Source organism: Marmota marmota, unplaced genomic scaffold, assembly GCF_001458135.2.
Source record: "Marmota marmota marmota unplaced genomic scaffold, marMar, whole genome shotgun sequence".
Taxonomy (NCBI): Eukaryota; Metazoa; Chordata; class Mammalia; order Rodentia; family Sciuridae; genus Marmota; species Marmota marmota.
This window is the reverse complement of record NW_026000249.1, coordinates 6,717,040-6,731,579: the sequence shown is the minus strand read 5'-3', so window position 1 is coordinate 6,731,579 and position 14,540 is coordinate 6,717,040. Positions and strand designations below refer to the sequence as shown.

At 39.1% G+C, this 14,540-nt stretch overlaps 1 protein-coding gene across 9 annotated transcripts in view; it reads right to left on the bottom strand.

Annotated features, from left to right (window-relative positions):
• Reps2 (RALBP1 associated Eps domain containing 2) overlaps positions 1-14,540 on the bottom strand; it is a 205,746-nt gene that overhangs the window by 91,856 nt on the left and 99,350 nt on the right. For all 9 annotated transcript variants that reach the window (XM_048796440.1, XM_048796442.1, XM_048796441.1 and 6 more), the window contains exons 6-8: positions 8,034-8,172; positions 4,667-4,730; positions 2,315-2,457 (exon numbers count right to left, since the gene is read on the bottom strand). In XM_048796440.1, coding sequence (XP_048652397.1) covers positions 2,315-2,457; positions 4,667-4,730; positions 8,034-8,172 — 346 coding nt within the window. The remainder of the gene's footprint in view (positions 1-2,314; positions 2,458-4,666; positions 4,731-8,033; positions 8,173-14,540) is intronic.

Here is a 14,540-nt window from a genome sequence, read left to right as displayed (position 1 = left end):
GTAGTGTGCTCGTCTAGCATGTGTGAGGCACTGGGTTCAATTCTCAGCACTGCATAGAAATAAATGAATAAAATAAAAAACTCCACCAACATCTAAAATATATATTTTTTAAAAATAGGCAAGGATAGTCTCTAGGACTCTTACCAGGGATCAAAAGAGAAAACTGTGAAGGTATTGAGTGCTACTAAATAACCATGGAGCAGATCATGGCCTTTAGCCAGCTGTTAACCTCCAGGTGGCCCCACTCCTAAGAGAAGCAGATCTCTCTATTAACCCTATACTACCTTCATAATATAATCCATGCAGTTCCCAAGACAGCCCCATGTTATGAATTGGATATGAAGAAGCCCCCAAAGGTTCGTGTTTGAGACAATGCAGGAATGTTCAGGAGTAGAATGATTAGATTATAAGAGCTGTAACCTAATCAGCAGATTGATCCATCTAATGGATTAATAATGAGTGGATTAATGGGTGGTAGTTATAGGCAAGTAGGGTATGACTAGAGGAAGCCGGTCTCAAGGGGTGGGCCCTTGGAGATTTCATTATCCCTGGATCCTTGAACTAAGCTCTCTCTGCTTCCTGGCTGTTATAAACTGAGCAGTTTTCCTCCACCATGCCCTTCTGCCATGATGTTCTGTCCCACCTCAGGCCCAAAACTATGAAGTTCATCCACCATGGGCCAAACCTCTGAAATCATGAGTCAAATAAACTTTTCCTCCTCTAAGTTGTTCATGTTGGGACTTTTGGTCATAGCAATGAGAAACTGACAAATACATCCCAGGAATGTCAGGGTTTCTGGGCCACAATCAAAAAGAAAGGACAGACAGAGAGACAAAGAGGAAAGAGAAGTTTACCATACCATATACTTAAAAGTTAACTCCTGGGGATTCATAAGGGTCTTCCCTAGCCTTGAAGGAAGGGCAGCAGGCTAGAGTAAGCAGAAAGCAGCTGTATTAGCAAAGTCCACTACCTGAAATCAGTAGTCATTTTTACTCTCTGATCTCTCACTTTTATACATTTTATGGGGCATTTAGAAAAATCCCAGAATGGGTCACTCAACGGATTATATTTACCTGTTACTGGCACCAGCAATGCAGTTTCTTTCCTTTGGTTGACTCCCTACCTGCTATCTAATACAGAAAATAACACTCTTTTCATTGAAGAGTCAGAGACAGCAAGACTGACTTAGATGAGACATTTGCCCTTTGATTTGGTATCACCATGAAAAGGAAACACAATATAAGGCCTTTTCCAGAAACACTCATGAAAGAATACTCTAGTTATGAGTAGTTAGTTTCTTTAGATACCACTCCCTCTTACCAATAATCACCTGTGACTAAGCTCTCATTTTTTAAGGGGGCTTCCCTAAAAAATGAGAAAGATGAATACACTAGGTGAACAGCTGGAACTTTTCAATAGAAACTACACTTCTCTAATAATGGAAATCATACCAGTGTCCACTGCCTTTGATAAGGGCAAGAGATATTTTATTTTTCTAATCTCTTAAAGGAACTGACACAAATGTTGGATTCACCATGACTCTCTCCTATCCAAAGGGTTCAAACAGTTGTTTGGGGTATTTTATTAGGCATAAAAACAGAGTCCTGCCGGGCGGGTGGCACTGGCCTTTAATCCCAGCAGCTCAAAGCCAGTCTCAGCAATATTGAGGTGCTAAGCAACTCAGTGAGACCATGTCTGAAAATAAAATACAAAATAGGACTGGGGGGAGGGGGGACATGGCTGTGGCTGAGTGGTAAAGCTCTAGCCTGGCATATGTGAGGCACCGAGTTCAATCCTCAGCACCACATAAAAATAAAATAAAAGTATTTGTCCATCTACAACTAAACAATATATATTTTAAAAGAAGAAGAAGAACTGGGGATGTGGCTCAGTGGTCAAGTGCCCCTGAGTTCAATCCCCAGACACCCCCCCCAAAAAAAAAGAGAGTCCTATTCTAGAGATACTGAGAGTATCTCAAGATGCCAAGTCAACACTTGGCTCTACAAGATCTTGTTCTTCACTGTGTATCATACGAGAGGTTTAATATTTGTCTATTCCGCAACTGTTACAAAGGATAATGACTTCAGTCCCAATCCATAGGGAACTAAAATGGGAAGAACAGATGATTCCCACTTAGCCAGTTTAGCCCTATTACTCATATCATAAGATATGAAAGTTTAATGCAAGTTAAAGAAAACTGAAGATACCAAGGACTCCCCATATATCTCATATCTGGACATGAGATTAAGAAATAAAGTTTTTATTAGACCTCCATGGAAAGTGCCTAAAGTTTATGATGTACAATAGGCCTTACCTGCCTGCAGGTACTCGGGCTGCAAAGTTGGAGGGAGGCCCTCAGGTAGTGGGTAGCCGTTCTTTCGAGCCACAATGAGATGAAATGCAGCACAGAACTCAGGCAAAGTCAGGGCTCCATCACAGTCAGCATCACTAAGTTCCCTAAATAGAACAGATGTCAGAAATACCTGCCATGAGGCTTCAGGCTCAAACATGCAAACACAACTCCCAGGCTCTCTGGTGGCAGTCCCTAAGCCCTCTTGGCTAAACCCATTTGATGGCTGCCATACCACCACAGTTGGGACTCAAAACTGGCTAAACTCGTTTGAAACCTCAGGGGGCCACACAGAGAAAGAAAAAAAAAAGCTAATTAATAGCATCAGCATCAGTAGCATTTTATAAATAAAAATTTAAATTCTTTTGGCTCTCCAACAGTTCTATTTTACAACATTGTAAAGGTGGCACAACAAACTGTAGCACAAAAAGAAAAGGAATACCTAGAATTCCAGGCTTAGATGACAATCGCTTAGATGACAATCGTTCAGTAAATGCAGGCGGAATGAAGCAAAGAGCCCTGGAGGTGTTACTCAAAACAGGCACAGGAAGGGTGTATGCAGACATTATGCAGTTTACCCAGAGCACAGAAATAGGTGTTTCATTTTCCAGCTTTAAGAGAAAGCCTTGAACTTTTAAAATCATGTAAATTTTTGCAACAAACTGTTCTTTGCTTGAGAATTCCCTCTCTTGAGAAAATACAAATTGGCTCAATAAATATTGACTGAATTATGTTTTAAGATAAAACTAGCAACTAGGGAAGGCTGGAACCAGATAAGACAAAAAAGAAGAAAAGGGGAGTCTTGAAAAGACTTATTTGTGCTTCAGTCACAGTTCCCACTACAAGGCACAGACCTTTTTACTCAGCACAAAAGAAATCTCTTTGCCAAAGGAACTAAGACCCCATAAGCACTAGCATCTGTTAGATGTACAGATTCTTGCATCAGGACAAGCATAGAGATAAAGACTTATACAAAATTGTACTGGAAAGGTATTGCTGTTGGAAAGAAAAAAAATATCACTTAAGATAAGCTACATAACTTTCCTTTGGACATTCACATCCTCCTCCTCCAAAAAAATGTACCAACCCTGAAACAGCTGCTCCCCAGGATGAGGAGTCAGGGAACTCTTCAAATGCTAGATTCATAAAATGTCATTTGGCCTTCATGGATGTGTCTTGACACCCCACCCCCCAAAGGAAGCCTTACGCCAATAATGATAAGCCTGGGAATTCTGCCAAAACAGACTGTATTCTTTTCAAAATGATAATTTCTTTTTCTCCTAGCTTCAAAACCTAATATAAGGCTTGCTGAAAAACAACTAATGCCAGTGTATATTGTCAAAGTACCTAAATCCAGCTTAGAATCCCAGATACACTGGCATGTACATTTATTGAAATGAATTTTCAATAAGATAAACAAAACATGACATGCCATCATAAATCCTATCATAATTTTTATGAATCTTCATGAAAAAACTTTACATAAATACCCCAATGTTTTCTTTACATATTTATACCAGCATGATCTCTTGCCCAATCTTGGGGAAGAACTAGCCCACACACAGCTGGAAGTTTATGGCTCCAAGTATTTTCACAGATGCAAATAGAGCCATCTGGACCATCCCTGCAACAGCCCTTCTGGAACAAAAGCTGCAGCAGCTTCAGCAGCAAAGTAAGTGAATGCTACAGCTGCAGGCTGAATTAGGGCCCAGCTGAGAAATACTGGCCAAATTTAAAATGCTCAGAGGCGGCTAGTATAGTCAAATATAACTTAATTCCACAATGTTCCTAGACTTTCTGTTCACCTGGCCGTATAAAATACTATAGCTAATAGTCTTTCAAGGTCCTCTGGTTATTTGCCTCACACCAAATAGAAATATCTGAAAATAAAATATATAACATAGAAAGTCTCACATGCCCACAACTGCCTAGAATGAAAAGGAATGGAGATGGGGATAATAATTAGGACGTTATCAGTTAACACTTCTGGTGCATAGTGTGTAGCAGATACTGTTCATTGTGCTTTTCATATGATAACTTAATCTTCATAGCAACAAAAATCTGGAGGCTGGAGTTGTAGCTCAGTGATAGAGCACTTGCCTCATATGTGTGAGGCACCAGGTTCGATTCCTAGCACCACATATAATAAATAAGCAAATAAAATAAAGGTCCATCGACAACTAAAAAATATTTTTTTAAAAATCTGAATTGTGTTCACTCGGTGTGTTAAAAAAATCATTCAAAAATAAGACTAAAAAATACTAAAGGGTGAATATGTATGATAATATGACACTAGTTGGCATTAACTCTACTTACCATATATAAGAGAGTTCTGGGATGGAAAGCTTCGATTTGGTGAAGAAGTTCTTGGCCACTGAACCTATCAAGAAGTCATTGTTTAAATAAATCATTAATTATTTATCTAGAGCAGCTTTTATATTTATATGCAAGTAAATCATCATTTTTCATTCAGCAACCTCTACCATACAACCACAAACACACTTATTCCTCAAAACAACTACAAATAACGGGACTAAAAGCAGTGTATGTCTTGCTTAGCATAGTAGGACCCTGAGTTCAATCCCTGGGATGGATGGATAGATAGATGAAATAAAAACAAGGTATGAAACAGCTTTTCCAAGAATATATTCATCAGAAAAGGTAAAAGTAGGGCTAGGGTTATGGCTCAGCGGTAAAGCGCTCGCCTCACACTTGCAAGACCCTGGGTTCAATCCTCAGCACCACATAAAAATAAATAAGTGAAATAAAGGTATTGTGTCCAGCTACACCTAAAAAATAAATATTAAAAAAAAAGAAAAGGTAAAAGCAACAATGACATTCATATGACAGATGCAATTCAGATAATTACTTCAAAGTTCATTATTACCAAAAAACTGCAAAATTTTATTCAAAATCCAAAAGACAAATTTCAAATTATTTATAAAGGGTGGAAAATTAATATACAATCATGGTAGAAAAAGCAAGCAAAAAGAAGAAAATTAGCACCATGAATCCCACCAAACAAAGACACACCTTCTGGAAAATATATTTTTGTCTTAAAATAAAAAATAAGGGGCTGGGGATGTGGCTCAAGCAGTAGCACGCCCGCCTGGCATGCGTGCGGCCCAGGTTCGATCCTCAGCACCACATACAAACAAAGATGTTGTGTCTGCCGAAAAAAACTAAAATAAATAAATAAATATAAAAAATAATAATAATAAAATAAAAAATAAAAAGGGCTGGGGCTAGGGTTGTGGCTCAGTGGTCGAGTGCTCACCTAGCATGTTTGAGGCACTGAGTTTGATCCTCAGCCCCTCATAAATGTAAAATAAAGATATTGTGTCCAGTTAAAATTAAAAAGTAAATACTAAAAAAATAAATAATAAATAAAAAGGGCTGGAGACATGGCTCAACGGTTGAGCGCCTCCTGGGTTCAATCTGCAGTACAAAAACAAAAAAACAAAACATCATATTAGATCCAAACCCACAACTCAAGGCCTGGCCTGGCCTGTCTTGGCCTTCAGACAGTAAAGAGTCACTTGTAACCGTACTGTTCCAGAGAAGTTAGGTGGAATCCATAGGGAAATAAACAGCTAAAACGTTGAACTAATGTCTGGCTGCCACTAGTAAAGCCTGAGGGCTCCTGCCTTTGATCTGTCCTAATGAGAAATACAAACCCAAGCCCCACCACCATGCCATCATAAAAGGAGACTCCATTTAAGTACAATTTTCCAAAATAGGTAACTCTATACAAAGAGAAGGTAAATTTGTGGTTACCTAGGACTAGGAGGTGGGGAAGGCAGGAATAAGGTATAACTGCTGACAAGAACGTGGTTTATTGGTGGGTAATGAAAATGTTCTAAATTTACATTGTGACTATAGGCTGTGAATATACTAAAACCACTGATCTGCAAACTCGCAGTGGTCAATCTTATGGTATATGAATTATATCTCAATAAAGTTTGTTTTTTAAAAAAGAGATAACCTAATCATAATGTATTAAACTCTCCTAACTATAATCACACTTTAGAAGGCATTTAAGAGACAACCAGGGAAATCTGAACAATGAAAATCTGATGTTAAGGAATGTGCGGGCCAGTGAGGTATGCTTTTTTCAAAGAGACCTTATCTTTAGAGATACATTATGAAATATTTTTAAAATGAAATGGTATGACAATTGCTCTTGAAAATCATCCGGGCTAAGAGGGAATACAGATAAAATCACTGGTGCTATGTGATAGGCACATAGGGGTAGTGGCCAGTCTACTTGTATCTACATTTGAAATTCTGAAAAATAAAAAATTTGAAGGAAAATAAAAACATTTCTAACAAGTACCTATTTTGTATCTGGCTAAATACATTGTGAAGAAAATCACTAAGAAGAGGGTAAGGTTAGCAAGTGGTCAATATGTATAATCTGGGTTTCTCCTTGCTTTTTAAAATCATGATAATATTAATTTGTTATATCTACATCATTCATAAAGCCATTACCACCAGTCAGCAAGTAATGTTTACACTTATTTACACAAGCATATCTCCATTACACATCTTATTTCATAGAAGACTGGTCTTGGTTGAAATTTAAATATGTCAGGTTATAATTATCAAGAATATACTGTTATGCTTCAAAATTGACATATTAAAAAAAAGACAGTTTATTAATTTTTCTTCCAAACTCTACTAGTCACTCTTTAGCCTTCAGTCTTATAAAATATAGGCACACAGGAATTAAATCAATTCCTCTCAGCTGGAATTTTGCATGAGAATTCAATAGGAATACATATATCTGAAGATAACCAAGAAGAATTACATGTAGGAAAATGCTGGTCAATTTTCCTCCTATATTTTATTTTCTCAGAAAAACCAGAGGTGAAAGACTTGAGCTGAAGAAAACAAGCATGAATTTGAACTTCTAAGAGTGTATAAAACATAAGGAGACTCCTCAGAAGGCTACACTCTTGTCCTTGCTCTGACTCTAAAATAATGAATAAGAAATCTAAGGTGTCCCCTTGGTGCTACAATCTGCCATTTCAAGAACTGCTGCAGGGGCAGGGGTGGGTAAAGATTTTGAGAAAGTAGACAGGGAAGATCATTAGGGTAGAGAAAGCGGGTCAGAGGAAGGAGGAAGGAAAAGGGAGGTTATTATGGAGTGATACTGATTAAATTTGCTATATGCATGTGCAAGTCTGTCACAATGAAACCAATTATTGCATACACTTAATATGCACCAAGAAAAAAATAGTACTGTTTCAGTTAATAAGGTGCAGGGTCTGGACCAGTTTCCCAAAAATTCCCATTTAACTTCTTTGAAATAGAAATATAATTTTCCCAAAGTCATTGCCAATTTTTTTTTCTGTGAGATTTATACTTGATAAGAAATTCCACGTTAGAGGGCTGAGGTTGTGTGTGGCTCAGCAATAGAGCACTTGCCTAGTATGTGCGAGGCCCTGGGTTCGATCCTCAGCACCACGTAAAAATAAATAAAATAAAGGTATTGCATCCAGCTGCAACTAAAAAATAAATATTTTTTAAAAAAATAAAACAAAAAAAGAAAGAAATTCCACCTTAGAAGAAAACAAACTGAAATCACAGAAGGTTGTCATATTCATTCTATATAAAGTACTTCTCATGATGTTTACTGTAATTCACATGAGAACAATGTCCAAGGACTCCATGTTCTCACCTGAAATGAAGGAACTTGGGTCTGGCTGAAGGGATCGGAACTGATTAACATAGTACTCCCGCTGTTCTTCTGTTACCCTCCAGGGTTCATCTGGGTAATTACTGTTGTTATCCTGTAGTTCTCTCTCCACTGAAAAGGACTTTAAAAAAAATAAAAAGGAAATGCTCAGAGAACCTGCTTTTAGTGAGATGAAGGAAAACACATCAACAAAAATGTTATTAGGCATTGTATTTAATTTTTTCCCCAAGGGAATAAATCTAACTGCCTCATAACTATAATGTGACTGCAACATCAATTTACAGGTAGACATCAAGCTTTATACATTTTGTTTTCCTCAATGCTATTAACAGGACTGAACATGAAATACTGAACCCCTGGTGAATAACAAGAAAATTTTCCAATGTCATGAAGGAAGGGTTAAAAAAAAAAGGTCTATCACTCTTATCTCCAACTATTTACCATACTCTGATCCTTTCAGATCAGTTGAGTCTATGATAAAATAATCTGGATTCTTTTTAAACCAGGAATAAAACCCACTAGAACATCTATAACTACATGATCATTTTTCTGTTGCGTTCATACAGTGTAAATCCAGGAGTCAAAAGCTCCAATTGAAATCTTGTGTCCCAAGGTCCTGCATGAGTGGCAAGTCAATATCACAGACCCTGTCCTTCCACGTGTATAAGTTGGGGATAACACTAATAGAGCTGAGTGATGAAAACAATTGTCATGGTACAACAATAAACAGGGTAACAAGGGGTGCATCAGACCTGCCACTAGAGGGCGGGCTCGTCAAATTTGAAGATTTAGGAGCCCAGAAAATCAGAGCAGCACAGAAGAAAACAAAAGCTATCCCAGGCCCTGGGGAAAGAAACAAAAATGGTGATTTGATGATAGGAGGAAAAACAGCAAGGGCTTTGTTTAACTTTTCCCATCCACTCCAAGATTTAGGTGCTACTTGCCAAGGGCCACTTTCATGGTACCAAGAAGTGAACATCAGAACAGTGAACTTTAGGATAAAAGGAGAATAGGAAAGAAGTGGGGTGGGTGATTACTACTGAGGAGTCATCAAGTTGCCTCCTTCTGAGCACACTGTCAGGAAATTAATCATTGAGAAAGTATTCTACCCACTATCTGCAGAAAAGACAGCAAACCATCTCCTTTGTCCCCAACCCCCATACACACAACATTCCAGAAATTAATGCTTCCCAGGAACACCTGTCTCCCTCTCACAATGTGGGGAAGAAAGAAGGATGTACAAAATTTTGAGCTGTGATATAACCTTGTGATGTCATATTTGAAGTAAAATATCACTCTGATACCTGAAACCTTGGACTAAAGGTACTTTGAGAGGGCTGGGAGAATGAGATGAAACTCCGCCAGTAGAATGCATATTCCTAGAAGTGCCAAGTAGGAATGCACCCAGCAGAGGGGCTGCTCTTGAAAGAAAGCATCTGTTCCTTTAGGACAGTCACAAGGAAGGTCACATAAAGGAGATGGGAGATACATGGTTGTTAGTCACTAATAATCATTATGTCACTTTCTACTAGATTAATTTCTACCAAATGTAAATCAAACTATTTTTAAATGCCCAGGAAGTTACTGTCTACAAGTTAAGACCTTGAGTTCACAGAGTGCTTTGACATTTATAAAGAATTTCACACACCCCTCTTTTTAGTCTGTCCAGATTTTTTAAAGGTAGGCATAGCAAGTATTATTTATTATCCTTTTTCCAGAGAGCCTAAGGGACTGGCCCATGTGTTAATGAACCCCTACACACAACAAATAATGGCTTCTGTTTTTAATCTCTGGTTCAAAGTCAAGTTCCTGCATACCAGAATGTTTTTTAACTAGTTTGCATCTATTTGAATTTTTTTTAAATCTCTATCATTCTAATAATAGACAAACAATATAAAGAAAGAAAGCAAGAAAAATTAAAAGTCAGAGTACTCAACAGACCCACAACTTTTCAAAATGTTCCTACCAAATTCCAAATCTATGCCCTAGCAGCACTTTCTGAATGAACCCAGATGTTTAACAGGGTTCAGAGGTAGAACACAGGATGGAGGGACGCCAGCTGGAACTGAATTGGATTACAGGCCACATTATAACATGGAGAACTCACAGGAGTACTGCCCTTCAAGTCACCTCTGACAGAAAGAGTAAGAGCAAAGGAACCAGAACAGCGGGGTGTAGACAGAAGAGACAAGAATGAACACTTAGGAGTGAACAATGAAGTGGGCAGTGGTGGTTCATGAAGCAGGCAGGATAAAGGTCAGAAGATTGGTCCCCGCACTTCCCAGTGAATAAAGGCACAGAGGTCTCCATGCTGAGTGCTGGCCTACTGCATTCCCTGGTTGTGAAATGGAAGTTCCTTATCCCCAGGAATACACCACTTCCCTCCTGGTAATGAAGCTGCCCTATCCAGTTGTTAATGTCAGTCCATGTTTGCTCTTTTGCAGTCCCATGACCACCTTCTCTTTCTTCTCCCTATCACCTCACACCTGGGGGGCCTCAGTGGTCTCTTAGTAGATCTCAAGGCTATTCTGACCAAAGGAATCAGAAATGAACAGAACAGAGTGATTGATTCCTCTGCTTACAGAGATGACCAATCCACTTCCTCTATCTGGCCTTCAGGACCCTTAAAATCCAATGTCCCCCTTGCTCACTCTCAGCAGGCTTCTGATTGCCCATGTACTCACTATTTATAGGTCAAATTTATGTCTTCTCCTCAGGACACTTTTCCTCTGATGCAAGCTGACTCAAAATTCTGCAAGCCCCAATGCCCCAAAGGCTCTCCACATACCTCCTGTGCCCACAGCAACAATACAAGGCGCTGCCTATTCCCTGGCCCATCTACAAAGGTGGAGCCAGCAGCCAGAGGTGGACCAAATGACCCACCACATGCCCGGTCTCACTTGACTGAGTCGGGTAAGGGTGGGTGGGCACACAGTGCACTAGCCTTTGAGGTGCTCTGGCCCGGAAAGCTCTTCTCTTGCAAGAACAACTTAGGCCAGATGCTCATTCTTAGAGATGTAGATAAGAAGTAGATAGCTTAACAAGTAGAGAAAGAAGAACCTGAACAAATGAAGAGCAGAGCCATAATGTGGAGAAAGGGCCAGTGGGATTCAAGAGGGGGTTAGAACCAAGGATGAGAAGAGCCTTTGAGAAGCAATACGAGAATAGGGGGCAAGGAAGGCTACTGACAGCGCAAAGGAAGAGGCCAGGAAAGCAAACTCAATGCAATTAGGCAAGGTCCATGATGGCAGAGCAAGCATGAATAATCAAAAACTCTACCTTTATGGACCACTGGGTCGGCTCCTTATCTCTCATTTCTTTGGATTCCCATGAGAACCCCAAACCCTCTTCCTTTTCAAGAAAACTTAAGCTATCAAGGAAAGCTTCTACTCCCTAGAACCAAAAAGGCATTATGACAAAGAGAAAAGTCATATGAACACTGTGTAATCCATACATAGTATGGTCCTTCAGTTGTGTTCACTAAGTGTGCTAACCTACTACCCTCTCTTTCCCCTTGCTCCTAAATGTACATTTTAAATTGGTTTAAAAAAAAAACAAATCATTTGTGTATTCTTTAAAAAAAAATATGTACCTTTTTGATAATTATGGTGACCATTACATAGTTTGAACATGTAAATTGTTCTTAAGTATCTTCACATACGTTTCAGCTTGGAGGGCTAGAATCACATCAGATACTCCTTTAACCCACATACAATCCCTACCAGGTACATCACAGATACCAAAAGCATCTGAGGTCCACTTATTGACAGGCTTGATTAAGCTCAGGAGCATATCTTACATTGCAACATATAGATATGGAAACTGCTCTGTGTTGTTCTGAATGAAAGAAAATCTCTGAGTCCATTTTATATTTTAAAGTTTGAGAGCTATCAAATCAAAACCATGTCCTGTACTTCACCTATGATCTAATCTTCATGGAGGTTCTCAAGTTCCATATCTAGTAAGCATCTGAAGTACCAAATAAGGGCATATGGAAGGAGTAGATGAACTTCCACACACCATTAAGCTGAATCATGCCAAAAGAAAGCTGATCTACTACAAGAAGCAAAGTCCTATAAACTTGAGTGGATCAACAGTGGCTTGAAAATGCATTCATTCAATAGATACTTACTAAATAGCAACCATATCCCTTTATGACTACAGATGGGCAAATAGATTCTTTTTCCCTGGATGTCTAGAATTCAGTGAAGGAGAAAGACATACAACCACAAAACAGCAAGAAATGCTTTAATAAGACACTCTAGAACTTTGCTACCCAAAGTGTGGTCCCCGTTTGCATCAGTACCATGGGAGACCTGTTAAGAAATGCAGACTCTCAGGCCCCACCCCACACCTACTAAATCAGAAAGTCTGAGAGGGATCTAGCACTGATCTAACAAGCTATCTAGGTGATTCTAAGCACACTGAAGTTTGAGAAGCAATGCCATAAAACATGCAGGGCAAGGCAAGGAAGGGAAATGGTATTTGCGAAGACACTAAAACATAAAAGAAAATGACCATTTGATAGTAGCTCCTTTGGGCTAAATATAGACAGAGTAAGCTGTCAGCACAGCATGGATATTAGTGCAGATGCCTCAAGATGGTACAGACAGACAGAAAGCAGAGCCCAGAGTTACCAGGCTTAGACTCTGTCTTGAAGACACTAGAAAGCCACAGGTAAGTATTAGACAGGATAATTAAATAATCATATTCAAGTTACAGAAAGATCTCCTCAGTTAGGAGAACAAAACAAGAGACTAAAAAGGCAGGAAGAACAGTTATGGCCATATCAGAAACCTGGAACAGACGTCAATGGGGCCCAGAGGTAAAGAGGGCTATGGTGGGAATAGGAGAAAGAAAAAACACATGACCTCAAGCAGCAGAAGTCCTATTCCAGGCATCTGAGTATCTTTTGTCAGCAGCTAGGGACCATCTCACCACAGGACCCACACGCATGGAACAATGTCCTCCAACAGAATCACAACAATCAATGCAACTTTTTGGAAAAAGATCTAAAATGTCAGTCACTTAAGAGAGAATGGCTAGTTACAAAGACTGAAGGCAAAGATGAGGGTGAATGCTCTTGGAGCCTTTGCCATACAAGTAGAAACCAGAACCAGGAAAAGCTCTGTTTTTGCACACACCCTAAAAGGCCTCCCCAGTTCAACTGCAGCTCTAGTGCTTTTGCTGGCTAAGCACAGATATTTGCTACTTGATGCCAATTTTGAGCTCTTCAAGTGTTTTTAAGAAAAAAAAAAGTAAGAGGAGAGAGAAATCTTCCACATCTGTCTGCTTAAGCCATATACATATGGTTCATTATACAGTTTCTCGAGACACAGGAGAATTGGATTTGCTTGTATTTAAAACATTCAACCCCTTGGTTTTGTTTCAAGTGAAATGCAAGTATTTGGCACTGCAAGTTATTATCTCTAGGGAAAACTGGCTATTTAAAATGAAAAACACTTCAAACAACTCATTAAAAAGTAATACTATTAATAAAATCCCAAAAGGTGGCATTTACCCCCAAAGAATCTTTAAAAATCAAGTGAAGTTCAATAATATGAATTGCAAGGAAGCATTGTCAGACAGAACATAAAAAGGGTGTGTATTTTGTTTCAACCATAAAACATTTCTGCTTAGAATATAATCCCAACCCAGAGGCATCCAGTAAATGCTGCTGCCTCAGTGCCCAGCCATTTCACCTATGAGTGTATAATTATCTTACAACAATGTCCTTTTGGTATATTAGCAAAAACAAACCTTCTGGAGAAATGAAAACTCATACCAAGCCCTCAATGAATATGTGAGGGCATTTCTCCTGCCAAAAATACTTTGGAAATAAGAGTACCATAGGGTGATCACTGATCAAAACGTGATCTCATACATTAAAAAAAGTCAGAGGACTTAAATACCTAAAAATAAAGAATGGCTAACTGGCTGATGAGACAACTCTATCTATAGCCCAAGTGAATATTAATCTGCCTAAAGAAAGATCACAGCAATTGGTTAGTCATGGGGCTGAAAAACATAAGAGACAAATGATGGCAGTGCTGGTCTGTGAGATTATGGTGAACATCCTCTGATAATTCACCCCCAACTATGCCTGGTATAAAGGTGTCACTGAGTGACTACTCAGCCAGAAATGACATTTTCTGGCATCCTTCACAGTTAGATGCAGCCATGTTAACTGAATCAAACTCAATACGATGTAAGCACCAGTGACCTTGGCAGGACCAAAGGAAGGATGGCAGTCTATGAACAGAAGGAGCTCTGATACTGGAATCACCATGTGGAGCCAGGTGAGGTAGTGCACGCCTATAATCTCAGCAACTTGGGAGACTCAGGCAAGAGGATCACAAGTTCGAAGCCAGCCTCAGCAACTTAGTGAGGCACTGTTGCAAAATTTAAAAAGTAAAAAAGGGATAGGGATGTGGCTCCATGGTACAGGGCCCCTGGGTTCAATTCCCACTACAAAAAAAAAAAAAAAAG